This window comes from Heterocephalus glaber, unplaced genomic scaffold (genome assembly GCF_053883595.1).
Source record: "Heterocephalus glaber isolate CG9 unplaced genomic scaffold, H.glaber_assembly_v1.0 deba00001447, whole genome shotgun sequence".
Lineage (NCBI taxonomy): Eukaryota > Metazoa > Chordata > Mammalia > Rodentia > Bathyergidae > Heterocephalus > Heterocephalus glaber.
The window spans coordinates 206,343-228,927 of NW_028258299.1; the positions used below are offsets into that span (position 1 = coordinate 206,343).

Here is a 22,585-nt window from a genome sequence, read left to right on the forward strand (position 1 = left end):
GGTCCAAGAGAGCTCCAGAGTTTATCTGATCTGACTTGACATGGTGGCCCTCACCCCACTGCAGAAGAAGCTGTCAGCTCCTGTCTGTGTCGATGAAAAGCACACTGCAAATGTGCATCATGGAGCCAGGGGTCAGGCCCCTCCAGCGTGAGCCAGACCCTGAAGGAGTCGGCACTGGATACCTCAAGTCCTGGGCCCAGCACACAGGAGGTGGCCACCAAGGAGCGTCCTGCACACCAACCCACACCCAGGGCCACTGGCTGGCATGCCCTTGGCAGCCCAGTGAGCCCAGTGACCGACAGCTTCAGGGGTGGCCTAGGTGGACATGTCACTGTGGCTGCCCGCCGTGAGTGTCCACTGGCGGTGACCTTCCCTTGGGAACGAGGGTCGACTCAGCCTGGGCTGAGGACTGGGGCTCCGCATTCAGCAGCACCTTGGGCCCTCCTCTGTTTAGCACCGAGATGCCAACAGGAAGCCAGGGACGCCTGGAGCCGAGCAGCTGTGGCTTTCAGTTCTCTCTGAGGGGCCTCAGCCCAGGGGGCCGTGTCTTCCCTGATGCTGAGCCTTGGCTTCACTCCCCTTAGAGGGGTGTGGGAGGCCCCTTGGATGGGGGTGCAAGGGTCCTGCCTGACAGAGGCTCAAGGGTGGGGCCTCCCCACCCTTCTGAGGGGCCAAGCAGCCTGAGGCACCTGCAGGCCAAGCTGGTCCTGAATTTTGGCTCTCTCCTGAGGGCTTGTACCCTACTCCTTTGCTTCCAAGAGCCTGGTTCGTTAACTGAGCAGCACGGGAGGGACACAAGGGAGGGGACGAAAGGGCTCCTGCTCAGCTTGTCACTGGGAGCCACGCCTGGCCTGTCCCAGGCCCTAGGTGACGTGGTCCTCTGCTAGCTCATCCAGGCAGCCCCAGGGTCCAGGGTCCAGGGTGGTGGGGTCTCAGCTGGCCTCCAAGTCAGACATTGCTGATGCGGGCATCCACTGCAGGGAAGGCAGAGGTGTCTGGGGGCCTCTCGCGCCTCACGTATCTAGGCTTCCGCACTGGAACAGGGTCAAAAACAAGTTGGGTCACCACCAGGAACAACCCAGGGCTGGGTCAGCTCCAGGGCTCTGGGGAGGAGGGAAGGCCACTGCAGGTGCAGGGTTGGCATGTGTCTGTTTCCTCCAACCAGGGAGAAGTGGGAGCCCCCGCTAGAGTTCCCACCGCCCCCACCTGTGCTCAGGAAGGCTCCTCCCACACACGCGGGCTCTGCACACAATGACCTAGGCCTGGGTCGGCCCTGCTGTCCCTTAAGACAGAGGCACAGCCACATCAAGTGCACAGCAGGGGCTGGGCGGAGGCTCCCACTAAAGATATGGCCATGTCTCGAGCCCTAGAGCCTATGAATGTGGCCTCATTTAGAAGAAAGTTGTGACTAAGTCAGGCTGTCAGATAAGAAAGATCACCCTAAATCCAGTGGCCAGTATCCTCAGGGAGGGGCAGAAGGAAGAGAGAGCAGAAAGACCACGATGAGGAGCAGAAGCTGGAGGGAGGGGAGGGACCCCAGAGACTCAGAGCCAGGTTCCCCTCAGCACCTTGATTTCTAACCCCTGGGCTCAGAAATGTCAGAGAATCAACTTGTGACATCTGCCTGTCTAGCCACCTGGCCTCAGGCTGTGGTGGCCCTCTGTGCCATCAGAGGCGCCTGGGGCTGAGGGTCAGAGAACTCGGACAAGTGCTGTTTGGAACAGGGCAGGTCTAGTCTTAGGTTTTTTGGTTTTTCTGGTACTGGGGATCAAACTCAGGACCTTGCACTTGCCAGGCAGGCGCGGTGCCATTGAGCTACATCTCTGGCCCAAGGGCAGGTCTAGTCTTTGGTTTTTTGGGGTTTTTAAAAAAATTTTTGGTACCAGGGATCGAACTCGGGTCCTTGCACTTGTGAGGCAAATGGCGGAACCACTGAGCTACATCCCCAGCCCTACAGGTCTAGTCTTGATCAAGGAATTGCTCTGGCCCCAGTGGAGAGGGACACTATCCCCTGCCCTGGTCCCCATGCCAGGCCTCTGTACGGTGGGAAGACCACAGTGGGGAAGGGGGCTGGCAATTCAACTCTGGGGCTTACGGTCCTGTGGCAACAGGCCAATCACCTAATCTGCATGCATGGCCTCTTCCACAGTGGGTCACACCCTCGCAAGGGTACCTGGTGGGACAAGGTCCAGGGGCTGACCTACACTCTGCACCTGGCAGGCGGAGTTTGTCCTGAATGGGGCTAGAGGGTGGCCGGGAGGGTCTGGCCCGTGCTGGATTCCCTTTTCTCTGGCCCAGCCCAAGGACAAGTGTAGACAGCATGCAAGCCACGGGGCCAGGTGGCAGGTGGTAGGGTGCCCGATGAGCATTTGTCCCTGTTCCTGTGTTGGATGCAGATTCCTAGGGACCCACGGGGGCAGCTGCAAGCCCAGAGGTCCAAACCCCTGAAGTGACCGTGTCTGGCAGGTGGATATTGGTGCGGTGCTGTATTTACCTGAGGACTGGGGTGCAGGGATCATCGCAGCCTTGAAAAGGAGAGAAAGGCAGTGTGAGGGGCAGGCAGCGTGTGGCCCAGGATGCTCCCCAGGCAGTGGGGGACTTACGGCTTCGCTGGGCTGCAGGGCTGGGGCTGTGGGAAGGAAACGCTTGTCAGTCCTGGCCAGGGTGGGCAGTGGCTCTTCCAGGCCTGGGCCCCAGCAGACCCACCTGGCCCTGCTCCAGCAGCCTGGCTGCTGCTCAATGCAGCTCCCAGTGCCCCAGGGACAGCCACTTGCCCCAGACCCCTCCTCCTGCTCCCCAGCAGGGCGGATGAGCAGGGAAGGTCACTCCTCTAGCTGCCTCAACAGGACCCTAAGGAGGGAATCCCCTCCGGTGGTCTTTGCCCCAGGTGGCACCCAAGGCCCTTGGAGTGCCTGCCCTGGGGGTTCACTGGGGTGCTCTGAGCCATCTCATTTCCCTCTGTCCTGTCACTACCAGGGCCAGCCACACCCAGTGCCTGCCCTGCTGCAAGGTTACTGGGGAGGCAGAGATGCTGGGTGGGCACAGGTGCGGGACTTGCCACGGCCAGCTGTGCAGAGTCCCCCAGAGCTGTTCCTGAAGTACTTGTCTTGACTGGCACTGGCCCAAGGCCACCTCAGGTTCTCAGGACCGTAAGGCACCTAGTGCAGGCGGGGGTGGACAGAGAGGGGCATCTGCACCTGATCTGTGCCCCGCCCTAGTGTCCTCCACCCCACACCCACACCCACACTGCTGGCCACACTGCTGGCCAGATGGCTGGGCAGTACCTTTATCACTCCTGTAGAAGATCCTGGGGAGCTTACTGGAGCGCTTGAGGTAAAAGAACCCCGCCACAGAGAGGATGAGGCCCGTGCTGATGAAGAATGTCCCCAGGAAGAGGGAGACTGCCACTCGAGGAGCCTCTGTGGCAAACCAACAGCCAGCCGTGAGGAGTCTGGGGAATCCAGGACCCCTGCTAACATCCTGGGAGCTGCTGTTCCCTTTTGGTCACCTCTGAAGGCCCAGCACACCTGACCACAGGGCCTGGGGATGCTGCCCTGCCCTCCTGGCCCAGACTTCTTGAGGAGGTAGGAGGCTGGGGGAAAGGAGCCCCTTTGCTAACTCCAGGCACACCCAGTCCTAGGCTCTCCATGGCCCTTGGCACCCGCACCTCTCAGCCACACCCCCGATCTTTACTTGCATAGAGCCAGGACAGGCTGGAGCACCGCTGGTCACTGCCAGCTGGGGAGGTGCTTTTCTACTCTGAGACACAGGTGCACCCAGCAGACTTGTGCCTTGCTCCATCTGGCTGGCACTGTGCCGGGGGCCCAGGGAACAGCCTCTGCCGCGTGTAGCAGGCTTCAGGCCTGGTCAGTACTAGGCCTGGTGCCCTCTTGGAGCTCAAGTGTACCTTCTGGTGAAGTGAGGGGCAGGCTGAGCCCCTCAGATCAGAATGCCAAGCCCAGGATCCAGTTCAGTACTGTGCTGGAGGGTAAGGGTCTCCTATTGCAACTGAGTCACCTCTGCAGAGGAAGCAGCTTTGCATTGGACCTGGGTGCTGCTCCCAGACTGTAATGCCCCTCTGCCTGGGAGCCCAGCCCTCTCCTAGCACCAATCCCAGTCCCAGTGCCAGCCTCCTCTGCCACTTGCACTCCTGGCCCAGCCTCATCCACCCACCAGGCTGCACCCTGCCTCCCAGAGCACGCCCTCCAGCCACATCTTTATCAGGCCATGCCCTCCTTCCTGCCTGCTCAGCCTTCATCTCTGGTAGGACTGTAAGGCCAGGAAACTCATCTCCCTCCAGGCAGGGCAGGCAGTGTGGTGGATATTTCTGCAAGGTGCACATCTCCCTGAGGCCTACATCTTAGAAGAGCCACTTGGGGCAGTGGGGCACTCAGGGTGGCCTCCACTCCCCGAAGACCTTCTGGGAGCTGGAGCCAACTAGGATTGAGGCAAGGGGCAAGTGTGAACATGCAACAGTGAATCACAAGCTGCAGCCTCTGAGGCTGTCAGAGGGGTGTGGCACCTCTCCATCAATGCCATCCCCAACAAGGGCCCCTACCTAAGCCACCGGACTCCAGCCCTGGATTGCAGGACTCTGCTGGCCACATTGTGACCAGGGTTCCTGCCACACAGCTCACAGATGGGCCTGAGGCTGACCTAGACCTGCCCAGGCAAGAGCTCTGACATTCCCCTCCACCCCCCAGGAACCAGGCAGAGGCCTGGCTCAGGTCTGGGACATTGAGACTCACCAAAATGTGGCCGGCCAGAAGTCCCTGTGCTCCTGTTCATGGGAAACTGTGCACCCTGGCCAGTGACTGTGGAGAGCAGAGCTGAGGGGAGGTGGACCCTGCATGGACCACCCAACCTCACCTAAGGGGAAACTTGGTCTGGAAGCATGACCAAGGTGCCCATGGGCGGAGCAGCCCTCAGCCCACAGCTGCCCCAGTGGATGCAGGACTCAGGAAGGAGTCCCAGGGGCTGTCCACCAATGGACAGTGCTCCTGGGCAAGGTGGGCCCCACTGCTGGGGGACAAGGACAGTGGGGCCCCGGTCTCCCCAAACTGGAGGTATGGGCCCCTGTGAGAAGCAGGAGAAGAGGGAGGGGCAGTAGGGCATCAGGATGGAGACCTACGGGTTCTGCACGCGGAGGCGTTGTAGGCCGGGAAGGTCTCATTCTGGCACCACACACAGGTGATGCTCCCATCTGTGTTCCCATGCCTGTAGCAGCCTGCGGGGGGGGGGACAGTGTCTCTCAGGAAAGCAATCCAGGCCAGCTCAGTGTCCCAGTTTTTCAGTACCTCAGTTTGTCATACGGCCTTCCTTCAAGAATACCAATATGCAGGGCCGGGGATGTAGCTCGGTGGTTCCGGCGCCTGCCTTGCAAGTGCAAGGTCCCAAGTTCGATCCCCAGTACAAAAAAAAAAAAAACCCAATATGTGAGGCCGTACTCTTAAGTGAAATAAATAGGACACATGTGTGTAAATACCAAATAGTTTCTCTGGTGTGAGAAACTGAAAGTGTAAATAAGGATTAAAATGAATAATTGATAATTTGAAATAGGAAGAAAAAGTTGAAAGGGGAAGGGGAAGTGGGAGGGATAGGGGAAAGGAAAGATTACGAGAGAAGGAAAAAATGGAAACAAAGTCTTTGGAAACAGGGAAGGGTGGAGGGGATAAAGGGAGGGCAGGGGAGGGGGAAAAATAAGAACCAAGATGCATCATGTTCAGGCGCAAGCACCCGATGATAAAGGTAAACGTACTGTCCACCTAAAACGGACCGGTAAAAGAATTCAAGAAAAAAGAAAAAAATACCAATATGTTGGAAGTCTGGGTAGAACTGGCTCAGATTCCAAAAAGAAAGCTCAACAGAGGTGCATGTTGCCTTCACCCAGGCTCCTGCTTTGGAGGAGCCCATGCCCTCCTGGTCACTGCAGGAGGCGATTCAGAGAGACCGGTGACGGGCGTCCAGCTACAGGGCTGTGTCGTGGCCTCGTGGTGGGAGACTGGAGGCCTGGCCTTTACCTCTGCCTCAGCCGCTACCTCTCCCCAAGACCACTACCTCCAGGGTGTGCACACCGCTGCCATGAGCACGTGTACCCTCCCTTGGCCCCCACTGCTCCTGTGCTGAAAAGCCACTGGGTTGTCGGCAGGGAGAAGGTAGGCCAGAGAGCTGGCAGTGGCCCCGCAGCCCGTGGGGGTCCTGTGTCTTTCATCCAATCCCCGTGCCCAGAGCTGCTCGACCTCACACCCTCCCAGGACTCCTGCTCCTCTCAGTCCTCGCTGCCGCCTTCCTGCCAACCAAGGGCCAGATGCCCAGCCCTGGCCCTCTGGACCCAGCCTCTCCCTGTGCAGGCCCCGCCATGGCCTCCAGGTCTTAGTCACACGCCGGCCAGCGTCCTCGGGGCACAGCTGCCCGAGCAACCGCTCTGAGTTCATGCCGCTTTCCTGAGGGGGAGATGGAGCCCAGGGTGGGAGTGCCCCGTCCTCCCTTGCTGAGATGACAGTGCTGAGCCATTCTAGCCCGAGTCCACCACAGCCCAGAGCCATCCCCTCCCCAGTGGATGGCCTTGCCCCCAGCAGGGACTTCCCATCACTGGGCAGCAGAGAGAGGAGATGGCCCTGGCGCCATTTCCTTTGGGCCCTCCCTTCCCCACACTGCCCTAGTTGGCTTCTCCAGGCTGCCTGCAGGAAGGAGGTTCAGCCGGGCTGCTTTGCCCAGCGGTTTCTGTGCTGCTCACCAAGCAGGGGCAGGCAGGCAGGGTCACACGTGCCACCTGTAGGCACTGGTGGCTTGGTCGCTGGTCTGCTGTCTGCCCATGGCACAGTGGCTTACCTGGGCCGCACAGGTTTGTTCCAGGGCAGGTAGCATTGATGTCCACCACATCCACACAACACTCTGGCTGCTGGGCCTGGAGAGGAGACAGTGGTGAGACTGAGGACAGCCATGGCAAGGTGGCTCCCTGCATACGACTCAATACCTGTGGCCCACCTCCCCCAGAGTCAGCACCAGGTGACCTCTGGGCCCTGACGGTCCCCTGTGTGGCATTCCAGGCAAAAGCTCAGCCCTGGACAGAAAGAACCAATGCTGGAGGAATGGTGTGCAGCCAGGACCTGGCTGGTACATTCAGAAACAGCCACAGGACTCTAAACTACAGCCTGGGCCTCAGGCTGTTGGGAGGAAATGGGGCTCTGAACACAGGACCCCAAAATATACCACTTCGGCACTTGAGAACACAGAAGCAGGTCTCTCTCAACTCATATCCTCAGCTCTCAACCAGCCATAAGGCTCTCGTGGAAGACACGGCTTCCCCAGCCTGAGGACACGAAGGCCCTGTTGCAGAAGACAGGAACACAGGAAAGCGCCTCAACTAACCACTGGCCAGGGCCCCTTTCATGGCCAGGACCATCCCTCTTCCTCAAGCCTGGCCATCACACAGGTCCATTTCTATGGATCTCCATTCGATATGGAGGCTCCCATGTCACATAAATGTGCTTTTCTCTTATTAATCGGCCTCTTACTTTAGAAGCCTCAGCCATGAACCTTGTGGTAGCTGGAGAAAACAATTTCTTAGGGCCATGGATTTAGCTCAGCAGCACAGCATCTGCCTGGTAAGCTCAAGGTCCTGAGTTCAATCCCCATTACCAAAAAAAAAAAAAAAAAGAAAAGAAAACAGATTTCTCCTTGCCCTCGTGGGGCGAGGGGACTGTCAAGCGCTCCTGGGCTATAGGTATCCTGTGGTTGGCAGGGTCTCCTCTCTTTGCCCCTCAAGGCCTTGATGGGGAGGTGGCAGCAGCTGAGGTCTCTCTCTACATAGTCTCCCTGTTCTGCGTAGAGCTCTCCAGCCTCTGCCTCTCTGGGCCACAGGCAATGACAGGGTGGAGCATTCTAGTTGGTGAAATTATCAATCAGTGAAATCATTTTATTAGTCACCTACTAACACATTTTGCTGTTTAGCTCCACTGCAGGATCAACTCTAGAAACTCCTTCATGGGCAAAGGACACACACTTTTGTAGAAAGGCAAACACATTGGCAAGAGGGGACCTGGCACCTTCCTTGCATTTTTTTTGGTACCGGGGATTGAACTTGGGACCTTGCACTTGCGAGGCAGGCGGCAGAACCACTGAGCTAAATCAAATCCCTGGGTCCTTCCTTCCCTGCATTCTTGCCAAAAGTTCAGTGCCCCCTAAAATACCCACAGGTGCTGGAGGCTTCCCTATGGTTCTCGGCAAGTGTGCAGGGCTTGCAGCTTGGCCCCAAAGAAGTTCCTGGGCCAGGCCAGAGTCTCAGGGAGGTGGAGTTACAGCCCTGCCCCACCTCCTCACACAGTGCACATGTGCCAAGTGCTACACAGCATTTGCAAATATGAAGGGCTGTTCACCAACCACGGGAGGGCTGCATAGGCTTGGTGGGGCGGGATGTCCCCAGAGTGACTCTGGCTGTGGAGTCAACACAGGTGGGGTTTTGTGGGGGTTTTTTGGTACCGGGGATCGAACTCAGGTCCTTGCGCTTATGGGGTTCTGTTTCCTGTGACATGGGCTTGGTGGCTAGTGAGGGGCATGTAAAGGGAGACCGAGGGATGTGGGGAGGGCCCACATCACCACAAGAGGGGCTATACCCATTGCATGGCAACCCCTCAAACTAGCTGTGGCCAACTCAGGGAGGGGCACCCTAACCCTCCAGCCACCCCAGTCTGTGTGGCCCCCACCTGATCCTGGCTCCAGGTCCAGAGCTGCTGGCATCAGCCCTTCCAGACACCACAGCACACTGCAGTATCACTCCCGGGGGAGCCAGGAGGCCCTGCTGTGAGGACACCACTAGCCAGCACTGCTGTCCTTCAAGCAGCAAACAGCTCCCACAGGGTGGTTCTGCAGGAACCTTCAGTCAGCTACATCAACAGAGAGCTTGACAGAGAAACTTCTGGGAGGCAGAGCAGAACAGGTGCAGAGTGAGGCACAGCCCCTCCACTCAGTAGCTTCATCTGGACCCCTGGGGATGAGCATCAGGGGCCTCCTGGGCCAAGGGTGAAACTCCAGTTTAACTTCCCGCTGCTGGCCATATGCTTATGCAACAGGGACACCAACCTTGCTTTCTGTGGACTTGCTGGCGACTCCCACCAGAAGGCCAGCCAGGAGCGCGAGGCACTGCAGGGCCATGCCAGGGAGCTAAAGGACAGCAGGGTCTGTTCGAGAAAGGAGGGGAGAGGGCAGCAAAGGGTGGAGTGGGAGGGGGCAAAGTGGGAGGGCGCAGTCTAGAAGGGGCCTCATGGGGGGCCTGCAATGGAGGGATGCAGCCTCAGCATGAAAAGGGTGGGGCTTTATTAGGAATGGGGTTGCTCAGGAGGGTGGCAGTGAAGCAGGGAGAAGGCAGAGCCTATCGGGTAGAGGGCAGGGTGGGTTTGCAGGTCAGCTGCCGCCCAGGACTCGTGGAGCAGTGGGTGCAGGTCAGTCTGAGGCGCTCTTACCTGCCCCTCCAGGATGAGAGCTGCAGACATCGGCTCGGGCTACCAGGGCAGTCACTGGTCAGCACAGCTGGGGCTGCTGGGTCACACGGAGCTCATGGACCTGACCCTTGTGCCCAGTAGGCCAGCCGAGTGACTGAGCCTGTGAATCACTGGGAGAACAACTTCCTGGCAGGGAGGGTCCAGAGCCCAGCAAAGGACAGCCTGGAGCGCCCTCCAACAACTCCAACAGGTCAGGTCCTGGAAGCAAGCCCATTTGTTCCCCTGATCTCCAGTTCGCAGATGCTGATGTGTTCTGGTCAGACTCTGCTCACATCTTGAGCATGGTCTCCCAGAGTCAGTCTCCCGTTGGGTGGCCAGGGCCTCAGGGTGGACAAGGACTTTCAGTGCTAGTGTTCTGCCTTCATAGCTCTGGGCCACAAGAGTTAAATATCGAGAACCATGGCCCCAGTGATACAGAGCTTAAAAACTTCTAATCATAGGAAGAAGATCCAGAGGGCGGGGCGACTGGAATACACACGGAGAGCAGACTTCTTAAGGCTCAGACACTTCGTGCTCGAAGCCCATAGGGCTTCATGCCTGCCACATTTCTAACACAATGGAGGATAAGCCTGCACCCACCACACAGGCTTGAAGTAGTATCATTTGCACAACTTTTAACAACTGCTAACTCACAAGGCAGAACTCGTTGTCTGTCCCAACACAGCTGGGTCAATACTTCAATGTAAAAATTACCTCTAAGTGACTTTTCCTGGGCGAAGGCGGCTGCAGGGCGGAAGCAGTTGTGCCAAGTGTCTCAGCTCTGAGCACAGACTTCAGCCGCAGCGTCCTGCCTGCTCCAGGCTGGTCTCAGGAAGAACAGAGATGTTTCAGGCTGGGGTGGGGAACAGGAACTAGGCTCTTGGAGAGGACGTGAGATCCACATGCTCTGAGGTGAAGGTTTGGGGGACTTGGGATCTTGCCCCTCAGCAGGGAGTGATGGGGACCATCCTGTCATTCGCCTTACGGAGACTCAGCCCAGGGCTGTGGGTAGTGACAACACCCAGAACTGGGAGGTGCCTCCCAGGCCTGCAGGAAATCTGCCCTGAAGGGAACGGGCCTTTCTGGAGGAGTTTCAGCTATCCAGCCACGAAAAATGCATGCTCCCCCTTGCCCCATGCAGGGACACACTCCTCACCCACAGGATATGCGCAAATTCCTTCTTTCTGTCTATTTGTTATTTGCTTAGCACAGATACTTTCCCCTGCCTGGAGAAAACACCTGATGTCCTGCTCACTTTCTAGGAAGGGGCATCCCAGGGCCAGGTCAAGTCACAAAAAGAATCTGAACTCCAAGATTTCAGTCAACGCTTCAGTCTGCTACTTGGTCAACTTTACTGAGGCAAGAGTTACACACCATAAACCACATCCATTTACAGTACATAACTCGGGAAGTTCTGGCAAATGACTCATCTGTGAAGCCGCCAGCCACCAAAACCAAACAGCCCTCTGTGGTCGCTCAACCCTCAGCCCCTGGCCCAAGCATCCACTGAGCTGACCATATCACCGCAAATCTCCGCCTTGCAGAATTTCATCTAAGTGATCATACACTTTGCACACCTTTGTGTCTGGCTCCTTCCATCAGCCTCACAATCTTTGGATGCACTGTGTAGTTTATCTGCACTCTCTTTTCCAACTAAACGGCACTCCACTGTGTGGATATACTTGATCTTCTCTGCTCATCACCTGTTGACAGATACCTGGGCTGATTCTGGTTTTGGTGACTATGAATAAAGGCGCCGCAGACACCCTTGCACACTTATTTGTGTGGATATGTTTTCATTTCTCTTAGGCAGATACCCAGGAGTGGAATGGCTGGAATCTAGGAGTGGTATGTATGTTTAGCTTTCTGATGTTGCGAACTGTTCCGCAGTGGTGGTCCACTTCACCCTCCCACTGGCCCGGCAGGAGACGTCAGCTGTTTGCATCCCTTCTAAGGCTTGGTGTTAGTCCGTGGGTGTGCAGTGGTATCTCTTTGTTCTTGTTATCTGCATTTCCCAGTCATTAGCCACTGGTATATCTTTTGTTAAACTAATTAATTTTTGGGTATCATTGTAAACAAAAAGTAATTTCTGATTTCATTTTCCAGTAGCTTGCTGCTATAAGTAACAAAAGTTAGTTTTTACAGATTAATTTCTTGCTAAAGTCTCTTAATAGCTCCAGATTTTTTTTTCTTTTTTTCAGATTTCTTAGGATCTTCTACATAATCTTGCCATCTGCAAATAAGTGCAGTTTTACTTTTTCTTCCCCAATCTTTATGATGTAATCTGCTTCTCTCCTTTGGCAGTGTGAGCACTCAGCAGCACACTTGAGTAGAAGTGCTAAAAGCAGCTGTCCTCCCCATTCTTCACTTCAGGGATAAAGTGCTCAAGCTTTACCACTGAGCACAAAGTATGGCTTGGGTTCCCCCACATCCCATACTGGGAATTGAACTCAGGACCTTGCACCTGCCAGGCAGGCGCAGCGCCACTGAGCTATATCCCCAGCCCTATGGCATAGGTTTTTCACAGATACTTTTTATCAGGTTCACAGTTTCCTTCTATTCCTACTTTGCCAGAGAGTTTTTTAATCATAAAAGGATTTTAAATGTTCTCAAATGCCTTTTCTTCCTTTTCTACATATATTGGAATGATCATATGGATTTTCTCCTTTATTAATGTGGCAATTACCACTGTCATAGATTCTAGCCAGTGCAATAACGAAAAGAAAAGCCCTAAAAATAAGAAAGGAAGGGCCAGGGATTTAGCTCAGTGATTCCACTGCCTGCCTCAAAAGCGTAAGGACCCCAGTTCAATCCCAGGTACCAAAAAAAAGAAATAAGAAACGAAGAAGTCAAACAGTCTCCATGCAGATGATATGATTATTTTCATGGTAAATCCTAGGAAATCTACCAAAAACAAAATAACAAACAAACAAGAAATCCCCAAAATACCTTATAAGCAAAGCTGGCAATGTTTCAAGAATAAAGTCAGTATAAGAAATCGTATTTTTAACCAGGTGCGGCAGCACAGGTCTGTAACCCCAGCACTGGGGAGGCAGAGGCAGGAAGATCACCCATGTTAGAGGCCAACCTGTGCTTCATGGTGAGTTCAAGGCCAAAAGACCCCATCTCAATCAAGCAAGCAAGCAAGCAAGCAATAGTTACAGATAAATTCCATAAAACGTGTGCAAGACCTGCTCATTTAAATTATAAACCAGGGCCGGGGGTTTAGCTCCAGTGTTTCCACTGCCTGCCTCGCAAATGCAAGGTCCCGAGCCATCCCGGTACCAAAATATATATATATGTATATAAAAAATATTTTTGAGAGAAATGAAATATTCAAATAATGTAAAACCATACCATATTAATGGAGTATTCAATATTGTTAAGGTACAAATTCCCCTCAAATTAATCCCAGTGAAAGTTTCAGCAGACTTTTCTTCTTAAGGAACCAATTCTATTTTTTTTTGGGGGGGGTACCGGGGATCGAACTTGGGTCCTTGAGCTTGCAAGGCAGGCGGCAGAACCACTGAGCTAAATCCCCGGCAGGAACTAATTCTAAAAGTTACACAAAAATGCAAAGAACCTCAAATAGAGGTGGTTTTTTAAAAGACAGAGGACACACTCCCTGACTTCAAGGTTACAATTCAGTCTAGACAGATGAAGAGATAAGCAACAGGTCAGTGGGACAAAACAGAGAACCAGAAAGAGACCTTCGCATAACCAGCTGAGTGGTTTTCAACAAGATGCTCAAGGGACTCAGTGGGGAGAGAAAGCCTTTGGAACAACTAGACACTCTCACCTCACATTGCAGGAAAAATTAAATAAGCTAGATCATGTGGCTAAATGGAAACACCAAATCTAGAAAGTTTGTAAAAGGAAACATAGGAGAATATTTTCACGACTTTGAGTTGGACAAAAACTTTTGTTGTTGTTGTTGTTTTGTTGAGACAGGTTCTCACTTTGTAGTGAAAGCTGGCTTTGAACTCACTATGAAGCCCAGGCTGGCCTTGAACTCCTGACAATCCTCCTGCCTCTGCCTCCCCAGTGCTGGGATCATAGGAGTGCACCACCATGCCCATCTGGACAAAGATTCTTGGACAGGACACAAAAAGCCCATTGGAGGAAGAGAAACAATTGATAAACTTACATTCATTTAAATTTTAAAAATCTGCTCAGCTGGGCATGGTGACACATGCTTGGAATCCCACCTACTGGGAATCCCAGCTGAAACAGGAGGATCACAATTTTGAGGCCAACCTGGGCCATTTACTGAGATCCTGTCTCAAGATGAAAGGCCTGGCAATGTAGCTCAGGGTTAGAATGCTTGCCCAGCATGCATGAGGCTCTGAGTTCAATCCTCAGTGAGAGGGAGGGAGGGAGAGAGGGAGGGACTCTGTATTCTAGTTGGCAAATCTGCTTCTGAAACTGTGTTCCATGTGCACTGGGCCTAACACACAGGTGAACAGCAGATGGTGGGAGCAGGTTCTCACCACCACAGTGAAAGGTCCAGATAAGCACATTCGGATGACAGACCACACACACACAACCAGATAGGCACATCGGCAAGCTCTGTCCACTGAGAGGTCCTAGAAGGAATAACACTCCCATGGCAACAAGAACACTCAGGTCCAGATCCTGGTTTCCAAGGTCATCCTTCAGTCAATCATAGGAATTAGGGCTTCTTGGAGAAGTGGCTGAGCCCAGGGCTGGGGCAGAAAATGATGATGCTAGGAAGAAAGGAAAGCCTCAAAAAACAAAGGGATGGAGGCAGGTCAAAGAAATACTGGAAAAAAAGAAGGAAGGAAGGAAGGAAGAAAGAAAGACAGAGAGAGAGAGAGAGAGAGAGAAAGAAGGAAGGAAGGAAAGAAAGAAGAAAGAAAGAAAGAGAGAGAGAGAGAGAAAGGAACACGGGGAGGGGCTGGGGATTTAGCTCAGTGGTTCCGGCTCCTGCCACACAAGCACAAGGTCCTGAGTTCAATCCCCGGTACCAAAAAAAAAAAAAAAAAGAAACAGAATACACAGCATAGCTCTGAATCACAGCGCAGCACACAGCCAGTGTCCACAGTGACATTGGTAAGTGGCCAAAAGGCAGGTACATGAGGAGGAGAAACACGCCTTACCAAAGAATCCCAGATAGCACAGGTACACATCTGGCCCCAGGGTGGGCTGGACAGTGACTTGCCTCCAGAGAGTAGGGACAAGGGAAAGGAACAACTGTGGAGTGCACACGTGCAGACATCACCTTAGCTAGGTGTCCAGTCACCATCCCCAGGGTGTGATCAGGGGCCTGGGGTATTGCATGGCCACCAGGGATGCCCTGATGGGATGTAATGGGTTGGCACCTGACAAAATCACCTGTGGTAGCTCTTCCAGGAACCCAAAGCCCAATACAACCATGAGAAAACACACCAGACATATCAAACTGAGGGACATCCTACAAAACCTGACCAGTCTTCCTTGGAACAGGGAAGGAAGTCTGAGATGCTGCCACATCCCAAGGGAGCCTGAGGAGACGTGGCAACCAAATGTAGTGTGAGGTCCTGCAGGAGGAATCAAAACCTGGGGCTTGCCTACAGTGGCTGCCCAGCTGTGCCTTAGCTGATGAGTATATGAGGCTGGGTACAGTACCGCTACCAGAAAAAGTAGGTAACATTTCTGTTAATGTAAAAGTATTCCAAAGTTAAAAAAAAATTAAACACACCATTAATGACATGAATAGGCATTCAAAGAATGGAAGTAGGGGCTGGGGCTGTAGCTCAGTGGTGCCTGACAAAAACCTGTATTCATCAGGGATTTAGCTCAGTGGTGCCGCTGCCTGCTTCACAAGCGCAAGGTCCCGATTTTGATCCCCAGTACAAAAAAAAACAAAAAAAACCCCTGTATTCAGAGTATATAAGGGACTTTTACAACCAAGCAACTAAAAAAATGGATCAAAGACTTGATCAGACACCAGAACAGACATCTGAACAGATAACACAAAGGAGGCGAACTAAGCACTGTTCGCTCCAGGTCACTGCCCTCCCTCTTCATGGTGGGGGCTCACCACAGCAGGACTACCTGGCTGTGGCCGTTTCTCTCCAGGTATTTTCCCAGGAGAAATCAAAGCATATGCTTACAAAAGACATGTCCAAAAGTGGGCATATCATCTTTAGTCATAAACACTGGAAACCCACCAGAGGGAAGCCTACTTTGGCACCTCAAGCACAGAAGGCAGAGAGCAGGACAGAGGCATATCGTGGGGTGGCACCACTACACTTGTGGGTGGTGGCCAGGACACTGCAGGGCTTGCCTCTTGCTGGGAAAGGGACTGGAAAGGTTTATGAGCAACCCCGAGGGACAAAGGGACATCTCATAGGAGTGTGGGTGGCATGGGTGAATGAATGGGTTCATCAGAACCAACATCCCAAGATCGGTGTATCTCCCTGGACATGCAATTCAGTTTTTTCTAATTCATTAAGTTTATCGGTATATTTTAGGTATACACTATGATCACATTCATCATTGGGAATGTGTACCTGTGCATGATATATTTTGGTTGCAAATCATTTTCTATTCTGAAAATTTTATTGGAGCCAAAAAGCCAAATAATAGGATAAAATAAATTCTACAGTGTAATGAAAAATTCGGTGACAATTTAAGCTGTCCTACATGCTGTTTCACAATTTTTCTTTTTCCTTAGAAAAACTGGTTTCAGGGCTGGGGATTTAGCTCACTGGTTCCGCTGCCTAAATTCAATCCCCGGTACCAAAAAAACCCAGAAAAACTGGTTTCAGTGAAGATATAAGGCATTCAGGATGCTGTAATGTTAAGTAACAAATTAGCCTCAGTCAGTCACAGGGGGGTTGGGTGCTGGCAGGACAACCCTACTACTGCAACCACCCACACAACACTGAGTAACTGCAGCTCCTGAACAGCTGTAGGAAAGGAGAGACAGGAGGTGGTGGCCAGTCTTGGTGAAGCACCCCAGGCACTGCAGTCATCTTCACAGCAAGCAAAGGAGTCAGTGGTGTAAAAGAACTGCCCAGGACTTATGAACCCATACCTTTCAATCTAAATTCTCACTTTTGCTGAAAACTATTTGACTGGATATAAAGATAACATTCCAGTCTGTAGAGGTGCCTGGGAGATGCCAAGATAAATCTGGGCTCAGTGCTACCCAAGTGGGACCAGACCACCTGGAGCCTACCCAGCTGACCCCACCTGGAGGATGTGGAATCCTCAGTGCAGTAGAGATCAGAGGTTTTCTTTTTTGGTACCGGGTATCGAACTTGGGACCTTGAGCTTTCGAGGGACCAATGAGCTAAATCTCCGGCAACCAGAGGTTTTCTTTAAGTCAGTTACCTAGCAAACCAGAGTTAACCTGGAGAACCAAGGCAATGCATGGAGGGGCTTAGGGGGTGTCTTGGGGTCCCTCGGATGCTACCTATGAACCAAACGGCTCAGGTGACTTGGGTGTCACAACATCTGCCTGTTCTGTACACTTTCGGGAAAATATTGGCAGCAAGATGTGTGTCAGAAAAAGAAACTGCAAAGTCCGGTTTTATTTTCTTCTATGCGCTTCTAAAAATAAAGTGCTTATTAATGATTTGGGTTGAATATAAACTACTGTTCAGTGGCTCCTAACTAGGAGTAGGAACCAGAATAATCAGGTGGACTATTAAACTCCCTCTACAGCCTTGACCAACAGCATTGTTTGCAGGTTAACGCTGTGGAGAAGCGACGGAACTCGGAGTGCAGCTGCGTGGTAGAGTGGGTGCTTAGAATGCATGAGAAGCTGGATTTGATCACTAGCATTGCAAAAAAAAAAAACAAAAAAAACAAACCCTGGAGAAAGAAGGGGCCTCGGTTTAGCCTTCTGTGTACACTACAGTACCACTAAGAAAAACGGCAACTGGGAGGGGAACAACTCTGACACCTTCAAATCTCATAGGACTGGGCAGTTAAAAATTCAGTCACAAAAGACTTTGAGTGATGCTTCCCATTTGCCAAAACGCGGCAAGAACTGCAGACCGAACACCCACTCAGGTGCCGTGGAACATCATGCTGGCTGCATCGCTCAGCGGCAAGAACGGACCAAAGAAAGTCCCACCCCTCACAGAGCACCCCGGCTCCGGGCACCTGGCGCCGCCCTCCAACCCTCTGTCCCTCCATCCCTGTCCCTTCTCCGTCCGTGGGCACTGCGCTCCCCGCCCCGCCCGCCGCCGCGCGTCCCGGGTGAGAACGCGATGAAAAGGCTGAGGCGGGCGGCCATCCCGCCCGGCTTCGGGTGCACCCGCGAGCCGGGCGACCTCCGCCCAGCGACCTTTGTCCCGCCGGTTGCCCCCGCCCCGCCCGCAGGGCCCCACCCTGCCAGGCCGCTCACTCACCACTCAACCCCTGCCCGGAAGGTTCCTCTTTCGTACCCCCCGCCCTGCCAGCGGCCGCGCTACGACCCCTGGGACTTGTAGTCTCTGCTCCGCCCCCGGGAGGCGCCGGTGGGAGCGGCCTCTGGCCAGAAACTACAACTCACGGCGTCCCTCGCGAGGGCCCGCCAGGTGCATCCGGTCCTCGAGTGGTCGCGAGCTAAGGAAGGCACGTATGGAGCACGCTAGAAGTATAGCTGCGCTTTAGCTACTTGGTTCAGGCCGGGGAACAATGAAGACTACGTTCCCCAGGATACCGTGCGCGGAGTTTGTCTTGGCCGTTGCTAGGAGACGTAAGCTGTTGCGGATGGGGCTCCGAGAAAAGTGTGGGCCTCCGGTGTGGGGTGCAGGGTCCGGGCTGCAGGACTCGGTCCAGATTCCCAGGGCATGGCCTGGGGTCCCGCGCCCAGGTCCCAGGCATCTTCGGGTTTCAAGCCTTTAGCGGAGCAGACGCCCCCTGGAAAATTAAGGCCGTGAGTCAGGCCTGCCGAAGTCCTGACATCCCTGGGGACCTCGCTGGCTCTGGGTGGAATGGAGAGCGGCGTGGGCCTCCAGGCCGCGGTGGCCCTCGTCACTCGCAAGTTACAGCCCGCTGCGGACCAGGGCAACCCTGGGATAGACCGGACCCCCCAGGGTGCCCGAGGAGGAGCAGAACAAGGCTCCACCTTGGCTTGGAGCTGCTTCAAGCAGAGTCCCGGCCAGTGGGGTCGGTGACCCAAGAAGGGCGGCGGCGCAAGACCCTGCAGGGCCTAGCCACCGGGGTGCACTTCCAGCAGCAGGAGTAGCTGAACAGCAGCCAAGATCTCGGCTCTGAGCCGGTAGAGCCGGCCCGATGGGTTCGGAGTCTCAGAGCCTTTAGTCACTCTTCCTAGGACTCGGGATGGGGAGGGTCTGTGGGTGCTCCAGCCTCAATGACCAACCCGTCAGGGTTGCCCAGCCTTTGCCCCTTTAGCTTTGTTAAGAGTCACGAAACATCAGTCTTTCTAGGGCTAATTATTCCCTGCTGCCTGGCAAAGCCCTTCTGAGTTCTCTACCAGTTCCCATGAATTTGGGGTTTTCCTGTCTGCCTAGGGGACAGGTTACTCCCATCCAGATGTGAGCCCAACTCCCACTCATTCCCTGTAATTCTTTCCCACTCTTAGTCCGGTGGAGTTTGCACAGGCACGTACCGATCTCCGGGCCACAAGTTCTCCAGGGCCTCACTGCCACACTTTCCTCTAGCTGCTCCATCTTCACAGGCTAGAAACTTCTCTCACCTCACCCTTCCAACACCCAATTCCAGCTTCCCAGAGGGGGAAAAAAACCCTTCAAATGTGAGTAGTGATTGCCTCTAAAAATTATACTGGCTTTTTAATTTTTATTTATTTATTTATTAAATTCTTTTATTGGTACATTTTAGGTATACACTACGTTTACATTTATCATCAGGTGCTTGTACCTGAACATGATGTATCTTGGTTCTTTTTTCCCCATTACCTGTGTGCCCTTCCCTATTTATAAAGACTTTGTTTCCATTTTTTCCTTTTCTCATAATTTTTCCTTACCTTCTTTCCTTTCCCCTTCTGCTCCCACTTCCCCTTCCCCTTTCAACCTATTTCAAATTATCAATTATTCATTTTAATCATTTTGATCCTTATTTACACTTTCAGTTTCTTACACTAGAGAAACTATTCAGTATATACACGTGTGTCCTATTTATTTCACTTAAGAGGATGGCCTCAATATGCATCCACTTAGCTATAAATGTCTCTAGTTTCTCATTGTTTATGGCTGAGTAGTACTCCATTTTATAGAAAAACCACATCTTTATCCAGTCTCCAGTTGATGGGCATTTGGGCTGCTTCCAAGCTTTAGCTATTACAAACTGTGTCGCTATAAACATGGGTGTACATATATCACTGTGGTATGATTCTTTTAATTCTTTTGGGAAGATACCCAGCAGGGGAATAGCTGGGTCAAATGGGACTTCCAATCCTAGTTGTTTGAGGTATCTCCACACTGACTTCCACAGTGGTTGCATGAGTCTGCACTCCCACCAGCAATGGAGAAGGGTTCCTTTCTCCCCACACCCCTGCCAGCATTTGTTATTGGCTGATTTCTTGATAGCAGCCATTCTTTCTGGGGTGAGATGGAATCTCAGTGTTGTTTTCATCTGCATCTCTCGAATGACCAGTGATGTTGAACATTTTTTCATATGTTTATTTGCTGCTTTTACTTCTTTATCTGAGAAATGTCTGTTCATTTCAGATGCCCATTTTTGAATTGGGTCTTTAAATTTGGAGGGTCTGATTTTTTTCAATTCTTTTTTTTGTTTTTTGGTTTTTTTGGTACTGGGGATCCAACTCAGGTCCTTGTGCTTGGGCAGCAGGCAGCGAAACCACTGAGCTAAATCCCAGGCCCTTCAATTCTTTATATATTCTAGGTAGTAGTCCTTTGTCTGAGGAACAGCTGCTAAACGTTTTTTCCCACATTGTAGGTTGTCTCTTAGCTCTGCTGGTGGTTTCTCTTGCAGTGCAGAAGCTTTATTTTTGGTACTGGGGATTGAACTCTGGTCCTTGAACTTGCGCAGCAGGCAGCAGGCAAAACCACTGAACTAAATCCCCAGCCTGCAGAAGCTTTTTAATAAGATGAGATCCCAGTTGTTGATTCTTTGTGCAAGTTCCCGTGGTCCTGAGGTTTTGTTTATAAAGTCTTTTCCTATGTCAATGTCTTCAAGAGTTCTATCTAACTTATCTACCAGCAAGATCAGTGTTTCTGTCTTAATATTTAGATCTTTAATCCACTTCAATCTTAGTTTAGTGCATGGTGATAGGTATGGGTCTAGTTTTAATCTTTGCCAGGTTGAAATCCAGTTTTTCCAACACCATTTATTAAATAGTCTATCTTTCCTCTGGTGAGGGTGGTTGGCTCCTTTGTCAAAGATGAGGTGGCTGAGTATGTCTGGACTTGTTTGTTCATCTTCTTCTTCTATTTTTTTTTTTTTTTTTTTTGGTACCAGGGATCGAACTTGGGATCTTGCCCTTGCAAAGCAGGCGGCGGAACCACTGAGCTAAATCCCCTGCCCTGCATATTCTAATCTATTCCACTGATCCTTGGGTCTGGTTTTTTTGCCAGTACCATGCTGTTTTTTATACTGGCTTTTTAAAAACCTCCAATTTTAATTAATAAATAATGGTTTACTGCTGTGTAAACCACAATGCTGTAGTTTACTGCTTGTTTCCAGCCTCCTCCCTGTACTAGGACACCCCAGTCTTTGGGTCATCAGTACCAGATGCATGTTATCAGGAGGGTGAGATGTCATGGTACTAAGGGGGATTTGCTGTGTTTCTACTCAATGTGCTGGCCAGGTTCGGTGGCACACACCTATGATCTCACCTACTCAGGAGGTGGAAGTGAAAAGAGGATCTTGAATTCAAGGCCAACCTAGGCTGCTTAGTGAAACCTTGTCTCAAAACACCAAAAGGGGGCAGGGTAGAGCACCTGCCTAGCAAGCATGAAGCCCTGGGTTCTGTCCCCAGTGCCACACACACACACACCTTCATGTGCTGTGTTGTCCTTTGTGTGTGTGTGCGCGCGCGTCTCTGCACCATGCATCTTCACACTTCTCCCTGGGGGTACCGGGAGTATCCCCTGAGCCTGAGGCCTCATGTTTTACTCCCTTGTCTGGAGGGAGTGCAGCTCCCAGGAGCATCTTGAGAAAGGGATGCATGGGCTGACCTAGGGTGCTGCGTTTTGGAAGAGTCTGCTTGCACCCCCTCCTAAGGCGGCAGGCAGACAGACATCCAGCTCCAGACCCAGCACAGCTGTCAACGCTCCAGTTCTACCCTCACCCGGCCTGTCCACGGCTCCTGCTTCCCTCCTGGGGCCTTCAAGATCTCTTTTTTCTTTTCCTTTCCTTCTTTCTTTTTTCAGTACTGGAGATTGAACTCAGTGCCTCCTGCGTGCCAGGCAAGGGCTCTGCCACTGAGCTGCACCCCTAGCCCAGCCTGTAGGATTGCCCTCCCGTCTGAGTTCTCTGGCCATGCACTTGGTTTGGGCCTGTTTTCTGTTTCTCTGTTTGGGGAACATGTGAGCTGCTGCTCTGGGCCTGTGGGTTTCCTCCCATCAATTCTTCCCCTCTTGCTGCAGCTCAGATGTTGGGCGTCTTCTGTTATCTAGGACTTTTCTGACTCTTTTCCTTTGTCTTCTGATGATCATGCTCAGTGTTCAGCATTCTTGGAGTCTGAGTCCCTTTGCCTTCAGTGAGTGTGGCACACCCCTACCCTGTCTATGTATCCTCAGTCAGGGCTGAGGCAATGTCACTGAGCAGAAGAACCACCTGCAGACCAGAGGGCCAAGTGGCTGGTCCAGGAATAGGGCAGGACCCAGGCTCAAAGCCACAGTCTGAATGTCCCTGGGGGGGACTCTGGAATCCCAGTGGAATGCTTTGGGGACCCAAGTGGAAGTATACTTATACACTCCCATTTGGTTTTTTTGGGAGTAGGAGTTGTACTGAGGATTGAAGCCAAGGCCTCCAGCACACTAGGCAAGTGCTCTACCACTGAGCTACATCGCAGCCCTTTTTACTTTATTTTGAAACAGAGTCTCAAAGTTGCCCAGTGACCCTCCTGCTCTAGTCTCTTGAGAACTGAGATTACAGCTGTGTGGCACCATGCCCAATATCATGCCTTAATTTTTTTTATCTTTTATTTTGTCTTCCTGTAT

At 52.5% G+C, this 22,585-nt stretch overlaps 1 protein-coding gene across 19 annotated transcripts; it reads right to left on the reverse strand.

The window, feature by feature from the left end:
- Nucleotides 1–2: 2 nt before the first annotated feature.
- CUNH1orf159 (chromosome unknown C1orf159 homolog) lies at nt 3–18,691 on the reverse strand. Of its 19 annotated transcripts, XM_087214526.1 has the most exons (11): nt 17,846–18,634; nt 10,194–10,301; nt 9,462–9,698; nt 9,082–9,179; nt 6,832–6,907; nt 5,132–5,227; nt 4,749–4,814; nt 3,285–3,419; nt 2,604–2,629; nt 2,495–2,525; nt 3–1,034 (listed from the first exon to the last, which is right to left on the reverse strand). In XM_087214526.1, the coding sequence occupies exons 4-11, from the start codon at nt 9,151–9,153 to the stop codon at nt 949–951; spliced, it is 588 nt and encodes a 195-aa protein (XP_087070652.1). In that variant the 5' UTR covers nt 9,154–9,179; nt 9,462–9,698; nt 10,194–10,301; nt 17,846–18,634; the 3' UTR covers nt 3–948. The 19 variants fall into 19 exon arrangements, 18 of the variants coding, with proteins under 18 accessions (XP_087070652.1, XP_021099167.1, XP_021099164.1 ...); XM_021243508.2 differs by lacking the exon at nt 4,749–4,814 and adding an exon at nt 3,059–3,158 and having other exon boundaries at nt 9,462–10,301; nt 17,846–18,682; XM_021243505.2 differs by lacking the exon at nt 4,749–4,814 and adding an exon at nt 3,059–3,158 and having other exon boundaries at nt 2,495–2,629; nt 17,846–18,680.
- Between the last annotated feature and the right edge of the window lie 3,894 nt (nt 18,692–22,585).